The 11,716-nt window shown below is 44.2% G+C and overlaps 1 protein-coding gene across 7 annotated transcripts in view; it reads left to right on the top strand.

Annotated features, from left to right (window-relative positions):
* BRDT (bromodomain testis associated) overlaps positions 1-11,716 on the top strand; it is a 60,496-nt gene that overhangs the window by 41,110 nt on the left and 7,670 nt on the right. For 5 of the 7 annotated variants that reach the window (XM_053391785.1, XM_053391784.1, XM_053391789.1 and 2 more), the window contains 8 exons: positions 2,019-2,194; positions 2,276-2,568; positions 2,686-2,790; positions 3,773-3,907; positions 4,912-4,973; positions 6,906-7,071; positions 9,388-9,506; positions 10,407-10,551. In XM_053391785.1, the coding sequence (XP_053247760.1) occupies positions 2,019-2,194; positions 2,276-2,568; positions 2,686-2,790; positions 3,773-3,907; positions 4,912-4,973; positions 6,906-7,071; positions 9,388-9,506; positions 10,407-10,551 (1,201 nt within the window). The remainder of the gene's footprint in view (positions 1-2,018; positions 2,195-2,275; positions 2,569-2,685; positions 2,791-3,772; positions 3,908-4,911; positions 4,974-6,905; positions 7,072-9,387; positions 9,507-10,406; positions 10,552-11,716) is intronic. The other 2 variants (XM_053391788.1, XM_053391790.1) reach the window with 2 other exon arrangements.

Below are 11,716 nucleotides of genomic sequence, written 5' to 3'. Positions count from 1 at the left end.
AACCTCTTCAGCACTTCCAGAGACCTTCCACTGCAGGGAGCAGGTCTAAGTGCAATGGACTCGCAACTTAGAGCTGTGAGCACGAAACTCAGTTCCAAAAGTCTGTGGAGCACAGCAGAGTATAAATTACACGAACGACGGCTCTGAAGTATTACTTCTTTATTCTTCTACAGCTACTGCAAAACTAAAATTAAACTACTAAAGACTATCAGAGACGCTGGACTGCATGAGTGTTACAGTTGCTTGAGCAGTCACCTTATCTCTATACAGTGGTACCTCGGGTTAAGTACTTAATTCGTTCCGGAGGTCCGTTCTTAACCTGAAACTGTTCTTAACCTGAAGCACCACTTTAGCTAATGGGGCCTCCCACTGCCAGCGCACAATTTCTGTTCTCATCCTGAAGCAAAGTTCTTAACCCAAGGTACTATTTCTGGGTTAGCAGAGTCCGTAACCTGAAGCGTATGTAACCCGAGGTACCACTGTACAGATAACACTCAGACTCCTACAGGCTGGAGCAGAAGAAGCGATGAGCAAATTCCGCCCCCTCCTTTCTGAAACATTGTCAGCAGATTCTTGCAATGGGAGGGGTGAAATATCCACAGGAAGTACAGTGCATGTTGCATGTTGTCGTAAAACATCCGTGTGTGTGTGTGTGTGTGTGTGTGTGTGTGTGGATGTTACACACACACACACACACACACACAGCCACATAAAAATATGTCGCCGTGAGGATTTTCATTGGAATTTCATCCGGCTAAATAGTGCCATTTGCCACTCTGATACTGTTGACAAAAACTCAGCCCCCCTTGCAGTTATTTCCGGGTTCATGTCAGACAGATAGAATCCGATATTTTCATTGTGCCCTGATGTTAGACCGCCCAGACAAAAGGATAGCATGTGTTTGCGGAGCTGGTTGTGCAATGGACAGTAGAAAAGAATATATTCTTCTGTGTCTGGCACATTCAAAAAACATCCGCAATGTATATCGTTTCTGGAGATGTTTAAATATCTGCACTTGACAAAAGCTGAGGGAAAAACATTCAGATGGGCTAACATGAAGGACTGGAATTATTAATTTTGAAATATAAGGCTTTTTTGTTTTGTTTTTACAAAAAGGCAAAACCCACGATTTCCCAGTTGACTTAAGATCCAGGACAAAGTGCCGCCTTTTGGGAATTCCCTCCGGACGTCAATGCCACTCTAAAAATCACAGTACAGTGGTACCTCGGGTTACAGACGCTTCATGTTACAGACTCCGCTAACCCAGAAATAGTACCTCAGGTTAAGAACTTTGCTTCAGGATGAGAAGAGAAATTGTGCTCCGGCGGCGTGGTAGCAGCAGGAGGCCCCATTAGCTAAAGTGGTGTTTCAGGTTAAGAACAGTTTCAGGTTAAGAACGGACCTCCAAAACGTATTAAGTACTTAACCCAAGGTCCTACTGTAGTGTCTGGGATAATCCAGACGTGTAGGAGTCCTGGCTGTATGAAGTTCAAAGAGCGTGATAGGCACCAGATCTGGTACAATACAGCAACCATGTGGATAATGAACCACACAGAGTCAAGCCCCATTGTTTCGATGTTAAATTAAGGATCTGCCATTACGGAAATTAAGATGGGGATGTTTCAATATCTGTAACACAGTTACATTAACACTCATCAGTTGTCTCTCAGTCTAAAAATTGGTTTAATGTAAATGTTATTTCCTTATGTGCGACTGCTAGTGTCTGACTGCTACAAAACAGCTTGCTTATTCCCCCATAAATGTAAACTGTAGAAAAGCAAAGCAAAAGATCAATCTTTTCTAGCTGCCTCCCTCTCTCTCTCTCTCTCTCTCTCTCTCTCTCTCTCTCTCCCTCTCTCTCTCTCTCTATCTCTCTCTCTCTTTTAGTACAGAGTGGGGAATTCGTGATCTCTTTGATATGCTCCCTCTTTGTAGTAAGTTTCCTGCCGGCTTCAAAAGATGCATGCAAATATTTTGCGTTTTAGTGCTCCCCCTCTTTTTTCTTTTCTTTTAAATAGCTTAAGGCTGTTCACCAGCAGTTGCAAGCTTTGGCTAAAACAACTTTACCCAGACTGAAGAAGAGGAAGAAAGGGAAATCTAAGAAGGAGAAAAGAAAAAACAAAGTCAGGAAGAAGTCAGGCAGTCAAAAGAAGAGAAAGACGAAGAAGCTGAAGAAGACAATGTCTTTGAACATGTAAGATTGCTTGTGGGTGTGAAATTGTACTTGAAGCTGTTGGCACCGTAGTTAACTTGTTTTTTATTTTCTCTCTCGCAGTCGTTCAAAGACAATCAAGCAGCAAGATGAGCCAGAACACAAGTCTGAGAACGAGGATAATGCCAAGTCCATGAGTTATGATGAGAAAAGGCAGTTAAGTTTGGACATAAATAAACTCCCAGGAGAGAAGCTTGGCAGAGTGGTCTATATTATTCAGTCGAGAGAACCTTCACTGAGACACTCAAATCCTGATGAAATGGAAATAGACTTTGAAACTCTAAAAGCATCGACTTTAAGGGAACTGGAGAAATACGTTATGGCTTGTTTGAGAAAAAGACCCAAGAAACATTACGGTGCGTCATGTAATGTACACGAAAACGTTAGGAGAAACTTGCGTGTTTTTCCTAGAGAACTGCTTGGATTCTTGTTCCTGATATTTATTTGCACCCCGCCCCGTTTATTTCATGCAGCAAAGAAATCAAAGGAAGAGTCTGACTTTGAGAAGAAGCAAGAATTGGAAAGGAGGTTGCTGGATGTCAACGGGCAGCTCAACTCCACGAAGCAAAACACAAAACGTAGGTTGGAGCACGGAGGAAGCTGTTTAGAAATAATTGCGTGGAATTCTCAAAAGGGTGGAGATTTTGCAGCCCAATCGCACAGTTGTCGGAACCGGGAAAGGCCATAGCAGCGAGATAAACTATTGCACTGTCCTGGCCGGCAAGCATTATAGGCATTTGTTGTTGTTGTTTAGTCATGTCTGACTCTTCATGACCCCATGGACCAGAGCACGCCAGGCACTCCTGTCTTCCACTGCCTCCCGCAGTTTGGTCAGACTCATGCTGGTAGCTTCGAGAACACTGTCCAACCATCTCGTCCTCTGTCGTCCCCTTCTCCTTGTGCCCAGCATCTTTCCCAACATCAGGATCTTTTCCAGGGAGTCTTCTCTTCTCAGACTCAGAGAGCCAGTGTGGTGTAGTGGTTAAGAGCGGTGGACTTGTAATCTGGTGAACCGGGTTCGTGTCTCCGCTCCTCTACATGCAGCTGCTGGGTGACCTTGGGCTAGTCAAACTTCTCTGAAGTCTCTCAGCCCCACTCACCTCACAGAGTGTTTGTTGTGGGGGAGGAAAGGAAAGGACAATGTTAGCCGCTTTGAGACTCCTTCAGGTAGTGATAAAGCGGGATATCAAATCCAAACTCTTCTTCTTCTTCTTCTCATGAGGTGGCCAAAGTACTGGAGCCTCAGCTTCAGGATCTGTCCTTCCAGTGAGCACTCAGGGCTGATTTCCTTCAGAATGGATAGGTTTGATCTTCTTGCAGTCCATGGGACTCTCAAGAGTCTCCTCCAGCACCATCATTCAAAAGCATCAATTCTCGCCGAAGAATTGATGCTTTTGAATTACAGGCATAGGAGCGTCAATTAAGCCTAAATCTCTTATTAGTGCCTTGAACGTTGCTGCTTTCACACACACACACACACACACACACACACACAAACACACACACACGTGTACTTCCCCAAGTCCCATGTTTTGTTCAGATCTTCTCCCTGTGTTACAGCAGAAAATAATGCTGTATCAAAGACCATTGGAGGGCCAAGCCGGCTAAGTGAAAGCAGCAGCAGCAGCACCTCTTCTGACTCCGATAGCACCAGCAATGATTCCAGCTCCTCCAACGGAAGTGATTCTGAATCAGGTGCACTCATTTTCTCCCCCCCCCTTTTTTATGAATAAGCTTCTTGAAACAATGTGCCTAGTGAATCTTGCTCTGCTACTTAAACTGGGGGTGGGTCTAAACACAGGAGGAGGAGAAGCGCTATAAGGAAGTCAGAAATTAGATCGAAAAAAATTTCTATGGATAACCGTGTTTTAAAATTTCCTGCTATCTGGCGCCATCTGGTGTTGCAGGTTTATAGCGCATTTAAATCACTGTTTCTTAATATAGCTGAGTCCTGGGACTTTTTCCATGCCAGACTCTTAAATTGTTAACTGGGAGAGCTAAGTTTGTGATGAAGTTCTCCCTGAAGAACTGCAAGAGAGAGGACGAGGAGCAGCTTTTTTTCTGTGTGTATGTGTATTTGCAACACACACCTACTGTCCCAATAAAAACAGGTTGCAAGAGTCGTTGCCTAAGGCACTCGTGGGTTAGAAGGACCTGAGATAGAAATGGGAGGGAATATTGTTGTTGTAGTAGTTGTTGTTAATTTATTATTTGTGCCCTGCCCATCTGGCTGGGTTTCCCCAGCCACTCTGGGCAGCTTCCAACAAAGACCAAAAATACACTAAAATGTCACACATTCAAAACTTCCCTGAACAGGGCTGCCTTCAGATGTCTTCTAAATGTCAGGTAGTTATTTTTCTCTTTGACATCTGATGGGAGGGTGTTCCACAGGGCAGGCACCATTACCAAGAAGGCCCTCTGCCTGGTTCCCTGTAACCTCACCTCTTGCAGTGAGGGAACCGCCAGAAGGCCCTCAGTGCTGGACCTCAGTGTCCCGGCTGAACGATGGGGGTGGAGACGCTCCTTCAGGTATACTGGGCCGAGGCCATTTAGGGCTTTAAAGGTCAGCACAAACACTTTGAATTGTGCTCGGAAACGTACAGAATGACAGAGTGACAAAAGTATCAACAGCGAAAATGTATGTAATGCCAGCATGCGTATCCAAAGGCTGGATGTCTAAATTTCTACGTCTTTTACAGAAATGTGCCTGCAGCAAAATGAAAATGGGCAAAAGGATTCATTTTGCAGAGAGCAGCTTAAGGTAAACTCCCCACCCCCACCCCGGCGCTTATAAAATGTCCACAAGTCTTCACTTATTCTTTTTCTTCCCCTCTGACTGTTCTTTTGCACCTCTTCCTGATATGTAGCACCTCTGAACGCGATAATTGCATGCTGCAGCATCCTATGCATCTGTTTACCTCTAAAGAGATGTCTGATCCTGCCTGAATCTTTTCCTCTCCCACAGTTGAGGACTACCCCCCCAATCCTTCTTAGAGTCTGGTTTTCATAGCAGTACCTTCTCTGAAATACAGATTTTTATGTACAGTGGTACCTTGGTTCTCAAACTTAATCCGTTCCGGAAGTCCGTTCCAAAACCAAGGCGCGCTTTCCCACAGAAAGTAATGCAAAATGGATTAATCCGCTCCAGACTTTTAAAAACAAACCCCTAAAACAGTAATTTAACATGAATTTTACTATCTAATGAGAACATTGATCTGTAAAATTAAAGCAACAAGCAATGTACTGCAGTCACACAATCAATCAGTAGCTGAAGTAAGTGTTCCAGCTTGTGAACTTTTTTTGGAAGCCCAACGTGCTCCGTTTTGAGTGTTACGGTTCCGATCTGAGTGCCACACTTCTGTTTTGAGTATTAGGCTGAGGTCTGTCTCTTTTTGCTTTTTGCTATCCACACAGTCACAAAAACAAGCAAAAAAAGAGCCGCAAAAACAAAAACACAAAATAAATAGCAAAAAGAGACAGACCTCAGCCTAATACTCAAAACAGAAGTGTGGCACTCAGATCGGAACCGTAACACTCAAAACGGAGCACGTTGGGCTTCCAAAAAAAGTTCACAAGCTGGAACACTTACTTCCGGGTTTGCAGTGTTTGGGTTCCAAGTTGTTTGACTACCAACGCGTTTGAGAACCAATGTATCACTATACCATATGAGGACATTTGCTAAGCTTCACTTTTGCACAAAAGAGGAATTTCAGGGCAGGATGTGTAAAAAAAATAAAAATTGCATATTGACTATAACATTAAAACAAGACAAGATCAAAATGGCATAATAAAATTTGAAATAATCGATAAAAAAATAATTGTGGGCTAAAACCATAAATATAAAAAGACTGGAACCACAAATATAAAAAGCCTTGGCAAGTAAAAGTATTTAAGCCAACACAAAAAAAGGTCTTAGTTCTTTCAGGAGGGTTTTCCAAATCTGGGGCATCACTCCTGGAAAGGCTCTCTCCATCACAGATGCATAATGCACTTCTCCTACAGATGGGACCCCCTTTGTGATGTGCTGGCAACTCCCCATTTACATGGGGACCACGTTCCAAGGCACCACCTGGGCCAGCCCAATCTGTCCCTCCCCTTTCAGGCACCGAAAATGGCAAGCGCGTGCCAATTGCGTGCAAATGGGGAGTAGCCTGTACAGGACTTGGTCAGTGAGTAAGATGGTGTAAATTTTTGTTGGTGTTGTTTAGTCGTTTAGTCGTGTCCGACTCTTCGTGACCCCATGGACCAGAGCACGCCAGGCACTCCTGTCTTCCACTGCCTCCCGCAGTTTGGTCAAACTCATGTTTGTAGCTTCGAGAACACTGTCCAACCATCTTGTCCTCTGTCGTCCCCTTCTCCTTGTGCCCTCCATCTTTCCCAACATCAGGGTCTTTTCCAGGGAGTCTTCTCTTCCCATGAGGTGGCCAAAGTACTGGAGCCTCAGCTTCAGGATCTGTCCTTCCAGTGAGCACTCAGGGCTGATTTCCTTCAGAATGGATAGGTTTGCTCTTCTTGCAGTCCCCGGGACTCTCAAGAGTCTCCTCCAATACCATAATTCAAAAGCATCAATTCTTCGGCGATCAGCTTTCTTTATGGTCCAGCTCTCACTTCCATACATCACTACTGGGAAAACCATAGCTTTAACTATATGGACCTTTGTTGGTGTAAATAGCCCTGTTGAATTCTTCCCTAGATGCCTCTGCTATATCCAAGGATGTCCTGCGCTATTGTCCCCCAGATACGGAACACTTCGCCCACCAGCATGCAGTTTCAGAGATCCACGGAAACGAGGATCGCTCACCAGACGCTGCAACATACCCCTCTGAAACCACGAGAACAAAGCATCATCTCTCCTCCAGGTAGGTCTTCTCGGAAAATGTGGCGATTCACAAAAGATGCTCCCCGGTGACTTTTGTAGGGCCGTGACTTGGCTTTCCGCACAAACATGTACTCCTTGGAGGAAGATGGACATATGCACATAGCTTTTAAGTGGTCCCTGTTCCCTTGTGGAATTCCATGAGCGGTACCCTGGGTTTCGTTTCCTTTTGGGTGAGAGAGCGTGGGAGACATGGCGAGGTTTTTTTAAATAATATTTGCTTTATCTACAAGTTGCTTAGAAGCAGAGGCATGGATTTCAGTATAAGCATCAGTTGCCAGCTCAGAACCTACTTATAAAAAATGTGTTGTGTGTTCTGGTAATACAAGTTTAAACAGGGAACACCACGTAACTTCAGAAGAATCATCAGCTGCCCTTAAGGAAAACTTAAGATTTGTTTTGTGTCAAAGCCTGAATTTCTATCTAGAATTGGCCAGAGTGACAGGCCCATTCACAGTAATAAGATGGCAGATCTGCAACATAGATTTAGTGCTCCCCAGAAGGCCAGAACCTTTCAGTTGTCCGTCACCCAACAAGCAGTCAGCCCCCTCTTCACAATGCCATGAGTTTCAACTCAGGCTGCATGGACACCATCCTAAAAGTTTAGAGTAGATGAGTTTTAATTGTTGCCCGTGGCTGTGTACATGCTCAAAGAAAAACTGTTTGCTATTTGTGGTGGGAGGTGGCGGCCCTGGCAAAGATCTGCGCTGGTTGACAATTCGTTACGGGATTAAATTTAAGGTGTTCCTATTGTTATGTATGGCAATACTCTTAAGAGCTTGCGGCCAGTTTACTTAAAGCATGGATAGGCAAACTAAGGTCCAGGGGCCGAATCCGGCCCTTTCGCCTTCTAAATCCAGCCTGCGGACGGTCCGGGAATCAGCGTGTTTTTACATGAGTAGAAGGTGTCCTTTTATTTAAAATGCATCTCTGGGTTATTTGTGGGGCATAGGAATTCATTCATTCCCCCCCCCCAAAAAAAATATAGTCCGCCCCCCCAAGGTCTGAGGGACCATGGACTGGCTCCCCACTGAAAAAGTTTGCTGACCCCTGACTTAAAGGATCATCTTACCCCAAATGTGTACATTTGACCATTTCGATTTGTGGAACTGGTACTTTTCCAAGTGGCACCTCATGGTTGTTCAGCACTTGCAAGACATCCATATTTTAGCACCTCTCAAACTCTCTGCCTGTTAAGATTAGCTTTATTGTCTTTATTTTATTTTTTTGCCTATTAAATCTGTTTTGTTTAGGCAAGCCTACCTCATATATAGTGGTGTTATATATTATTTGCTTTTAAAATGGCTACCCCCCCAATATTTTTATATCGTACATTATCTAGGGTTGCCATGCTTCCGGAATTTCCCAGACACAGCCAGGATTTGGCCATCGGAAACACTGCCCAGGCAAAAATGGCTGTAGTTCATCTGGGGAAATCCAGACGTATGGCAACCCTGTCTGAAGTGTAGATTATGGTGAATATCCTTTAAAAATAGCTCAAAAACTTGAGCTTTTTTTCAATAGAAATTTAGCAACTTTGTCCCTACTCCCCCCAAAAAGCAACCCTACCTTATATAAATTGATAAGAGATGTTTTTGAATACGTGGTATATTCCTTGCTAAGTAAGTGAATACTAAGGTAAAGGTAAAGGTAAAGGACCCCTGGATGGTTAAGTCCAGTCAAAGGCAACTATGGGGTTGCAGCGGTCATCTCGCTTTCATCTCACTGAGGGAGCCGGCGTTTGTCCACAGACAGCTTTCCAGGTCATGTGGCCAACATGACTAAACTGCTTCTGGCGCAACGGAACACCGTGATGAGTGCCAGAACGCATTGAAACACAGTTTACCTTCCCGCCGCAGCAGTACCTATTTATCTACTTGCACTGGCATGCTTTCAAACTCCTAGGTTGGCAGGAGCAGGGACCGAGCAATGGGAGCTCACCCTGTCGCAGGGATTTGAACCGCAGACCTTATGATTGGCAAGCCCAAGAGGCTCAGTGGTTTAGGCCACAGTGCCACCCGCGTCCCTGTAATACTAACTAGTAACAAAAGGCATGAGCCAAACTGTAAAGTGGTCCATGGGCATCACCCTGCAAAGTGCATTTTTAGAGTAAAGAGCCATCCCCAGTGGGACCCCTACTGAAATTACTTAAGTGTGTGCGAGGTTTTCCTCCTCTGATTGCTTGAACCCTTATGTTTGTTCAGCTTGGATTGTTTGCGCATGGCTTCATTAATTGGGTGCTGTACTCTGAGGCAATGGCATTCTTCTGTTTTTATCTTCCCTCCTCTGCTTTTTGCAGGTATAATAGCTGTTGTTTCTCCACTGCACTGTACTCCAGTTCAGCAAGCCACTCAAAGTAGCTTGTTGCCAATGGCAGTCAACCCATCCATTATCCAGTCTCCCCACATGCACTCAAAGGTGAATATCGCTGACAAAATCGTTTTTAAAATTGCATTTAACTTTTAAAAAACGCCTAATTATTTGATACTTCTGGTGGTTTGCCTTCACAGAACGTTATTAAAAAAGAATATTTTTTTGTCCCTTGTTGACATAGTTGGCAATATATTGGATCTGAAGGCTCCCTTCCTTCAGCAGAAGGAGCTTCTTCTGATGGGAGAAGGGGACTTTTGGACCCAACCCAAGGGTTCCAATTCCACCCGGTATTCAATATACAGTTGTACCTTGGATCCCAAACACCTTGCGACTCAAACATTTTGGCTCTCGAATCCCCCAACCCAGAAGTGAGTGTTCCTGTTTGCGAACATTCTTTGGAACCCGAACATCCGATGGGGCTTCCGTAGCTTCCGATTGGCTGCAGAAGCTTCCTGTTTCCTGCATCCAATTGGAAGCTGCGCCTTGGTTTCAGAATGTTTTGGAAGTCAAACAGACTTCCAGAACTGATTCCGTTCGACTGTATACAGTTGTTAAATTTGAAATAGCTAAGGGAACGTATTGGGATCTAATAAATTTGTATATTATTATTTTTTGTTTTTTGTTTTTGTTTAGAAAATATGAGCTCTCCCAAACAGATTTTTGGGTGAAGAAGCCACTGAAAATTAAAGACCTGGTTTTTGCAGAAATAGCTTTATGGAGAGCCATGTAGCCGCTTCAGCCTTTTTGACCTTTTTCTTCCACAATGGTGGCTGTTTCTCCAGTACTGAAGGGAAAATGTACATTATGTGAGAAGCAGGGGGAACTACAAAATGGCGCATGCTGCCCTCCATCTCCAAGAGAACAAAATCCCTGTGGGATGAGAGAGATGGATGGCTGACACCTCTCATAGAATATTTCTCTAAAAGACCTTGAATCTTCCTGCAGGTATCTTGTTCTTCCTCTTCGAATAGCCTGCCGGGCAGTAGCAAAGAAAACGGGAAGACATCACTGCATCAGGCGCAGACATCTGCTGTCCATACACAAGCCTCTTTGGGAACTGCTGGCTCGAAACCGATTAATCAGGAACAAAGTATGTATTCTGGTCAAGCAAATACAAACGTGACTGGGAGGTAGACTTCAGAATAAATGTTTGTGGGTGTTCCCAGTCCAGATAAAGTGGTACAAAGGGGTACAGTGGTACCTCAGGTTACATACGCTTCAGGTTACATACGCTTCAGACTCCGCTAACCCAGAAATATTACCCTGGGTTAAGAACTTTGCTTCAGGATGAGAACAGAAATCGTGCTCCGGCGGCGCGGCGGCAGCAGGAGGCCCCATTAGCTAAAGTGGTGCTTCAGGTTAAGAACAGTTTCAGGTTAAGAACGGACCTCCAGAACGAATTAAGTACTTAACCCGAGGTACCACTGTACTCTGTTTTGTTGGTTTATCTAAATGTTGCGCCACACTGGCAATTGGATAAACAGATGGCCTTGTGGGACTCGCATATGTCAGGGGACTATTTAAAGGGCGACACAGGCTGTCATCCAGACCTGCTTAAAACAGTTTTGCCGCTGTTTCAGTGAGATGTGGATTATGCAAAGAGGCCAACTGCATGAAAATATGTCCTAAAAGCAAGTGATCACCGTGTGGATTTAATCTGATTGCTATTTAATCCGATTGCTAATATTAACTAATCTTTCAATTTCCAAAGTAGTAGGAAATTCTGGGTGATGCAATGCAATGAAGTACGTTGTGGGTAACTTCTGTAATGTAAAATTCAGCGGAGGGGAAATTCTGTGGATTTCATTGTGAAATATTCAGGCTTCGCGATATACACACCATTCTAATGTTGTCTGAAGGGTTCTGAAGCACTTCCACCTGGAGCTAGATTGGGTGGCTCCTGTGGACCATTCAGACTGCTGCATTCTGGACCCTATTGTTCTAGGACCAATCAGACTGCTGCATTCTGAATCCTATTGTTCTAGGACCAATCAGACTGCTGCCTTTTGGATCCTATTCAACTCAGTACATAACAGTACAGATACCAGATCTGCTCTCTTAGGGTCAATGCAGGTCAGAATCAATGAAAGCAGAATCTTGTATGGCTGGTGGGCTGTTTTGTTTAGATAGTTTACTTCCCTGGTTTAGTGCCGTATCCTAGGGGAAGCTGTTCTCTGGAAAAAGCGAAATCACAGTACAGCCTGATATATATTTGCAGCAGCTGACATCACTGACACATACAAGTTGCAAACTTT

The sequence above is a fragment of the Podarcis raffonei genome, chromosome 6, assembly GCF_027172205.1.
Source record: "Podarcis raffonei isolate rPodRaf1 chromosome 6, rPodRaf1.pri, whole genome shotgun sequence".
Taxonomy (NCBI): Eukaryota; Metazoa; Chordata; class Lepidosauria; order Squamata; family Lacertidae; genus Podarcis; species Podarcis raffonei.
Note: the sequence above shows the minus strand (reverse complement) of the source record. Positions and strands in the feature narration are given on the sequence as shown.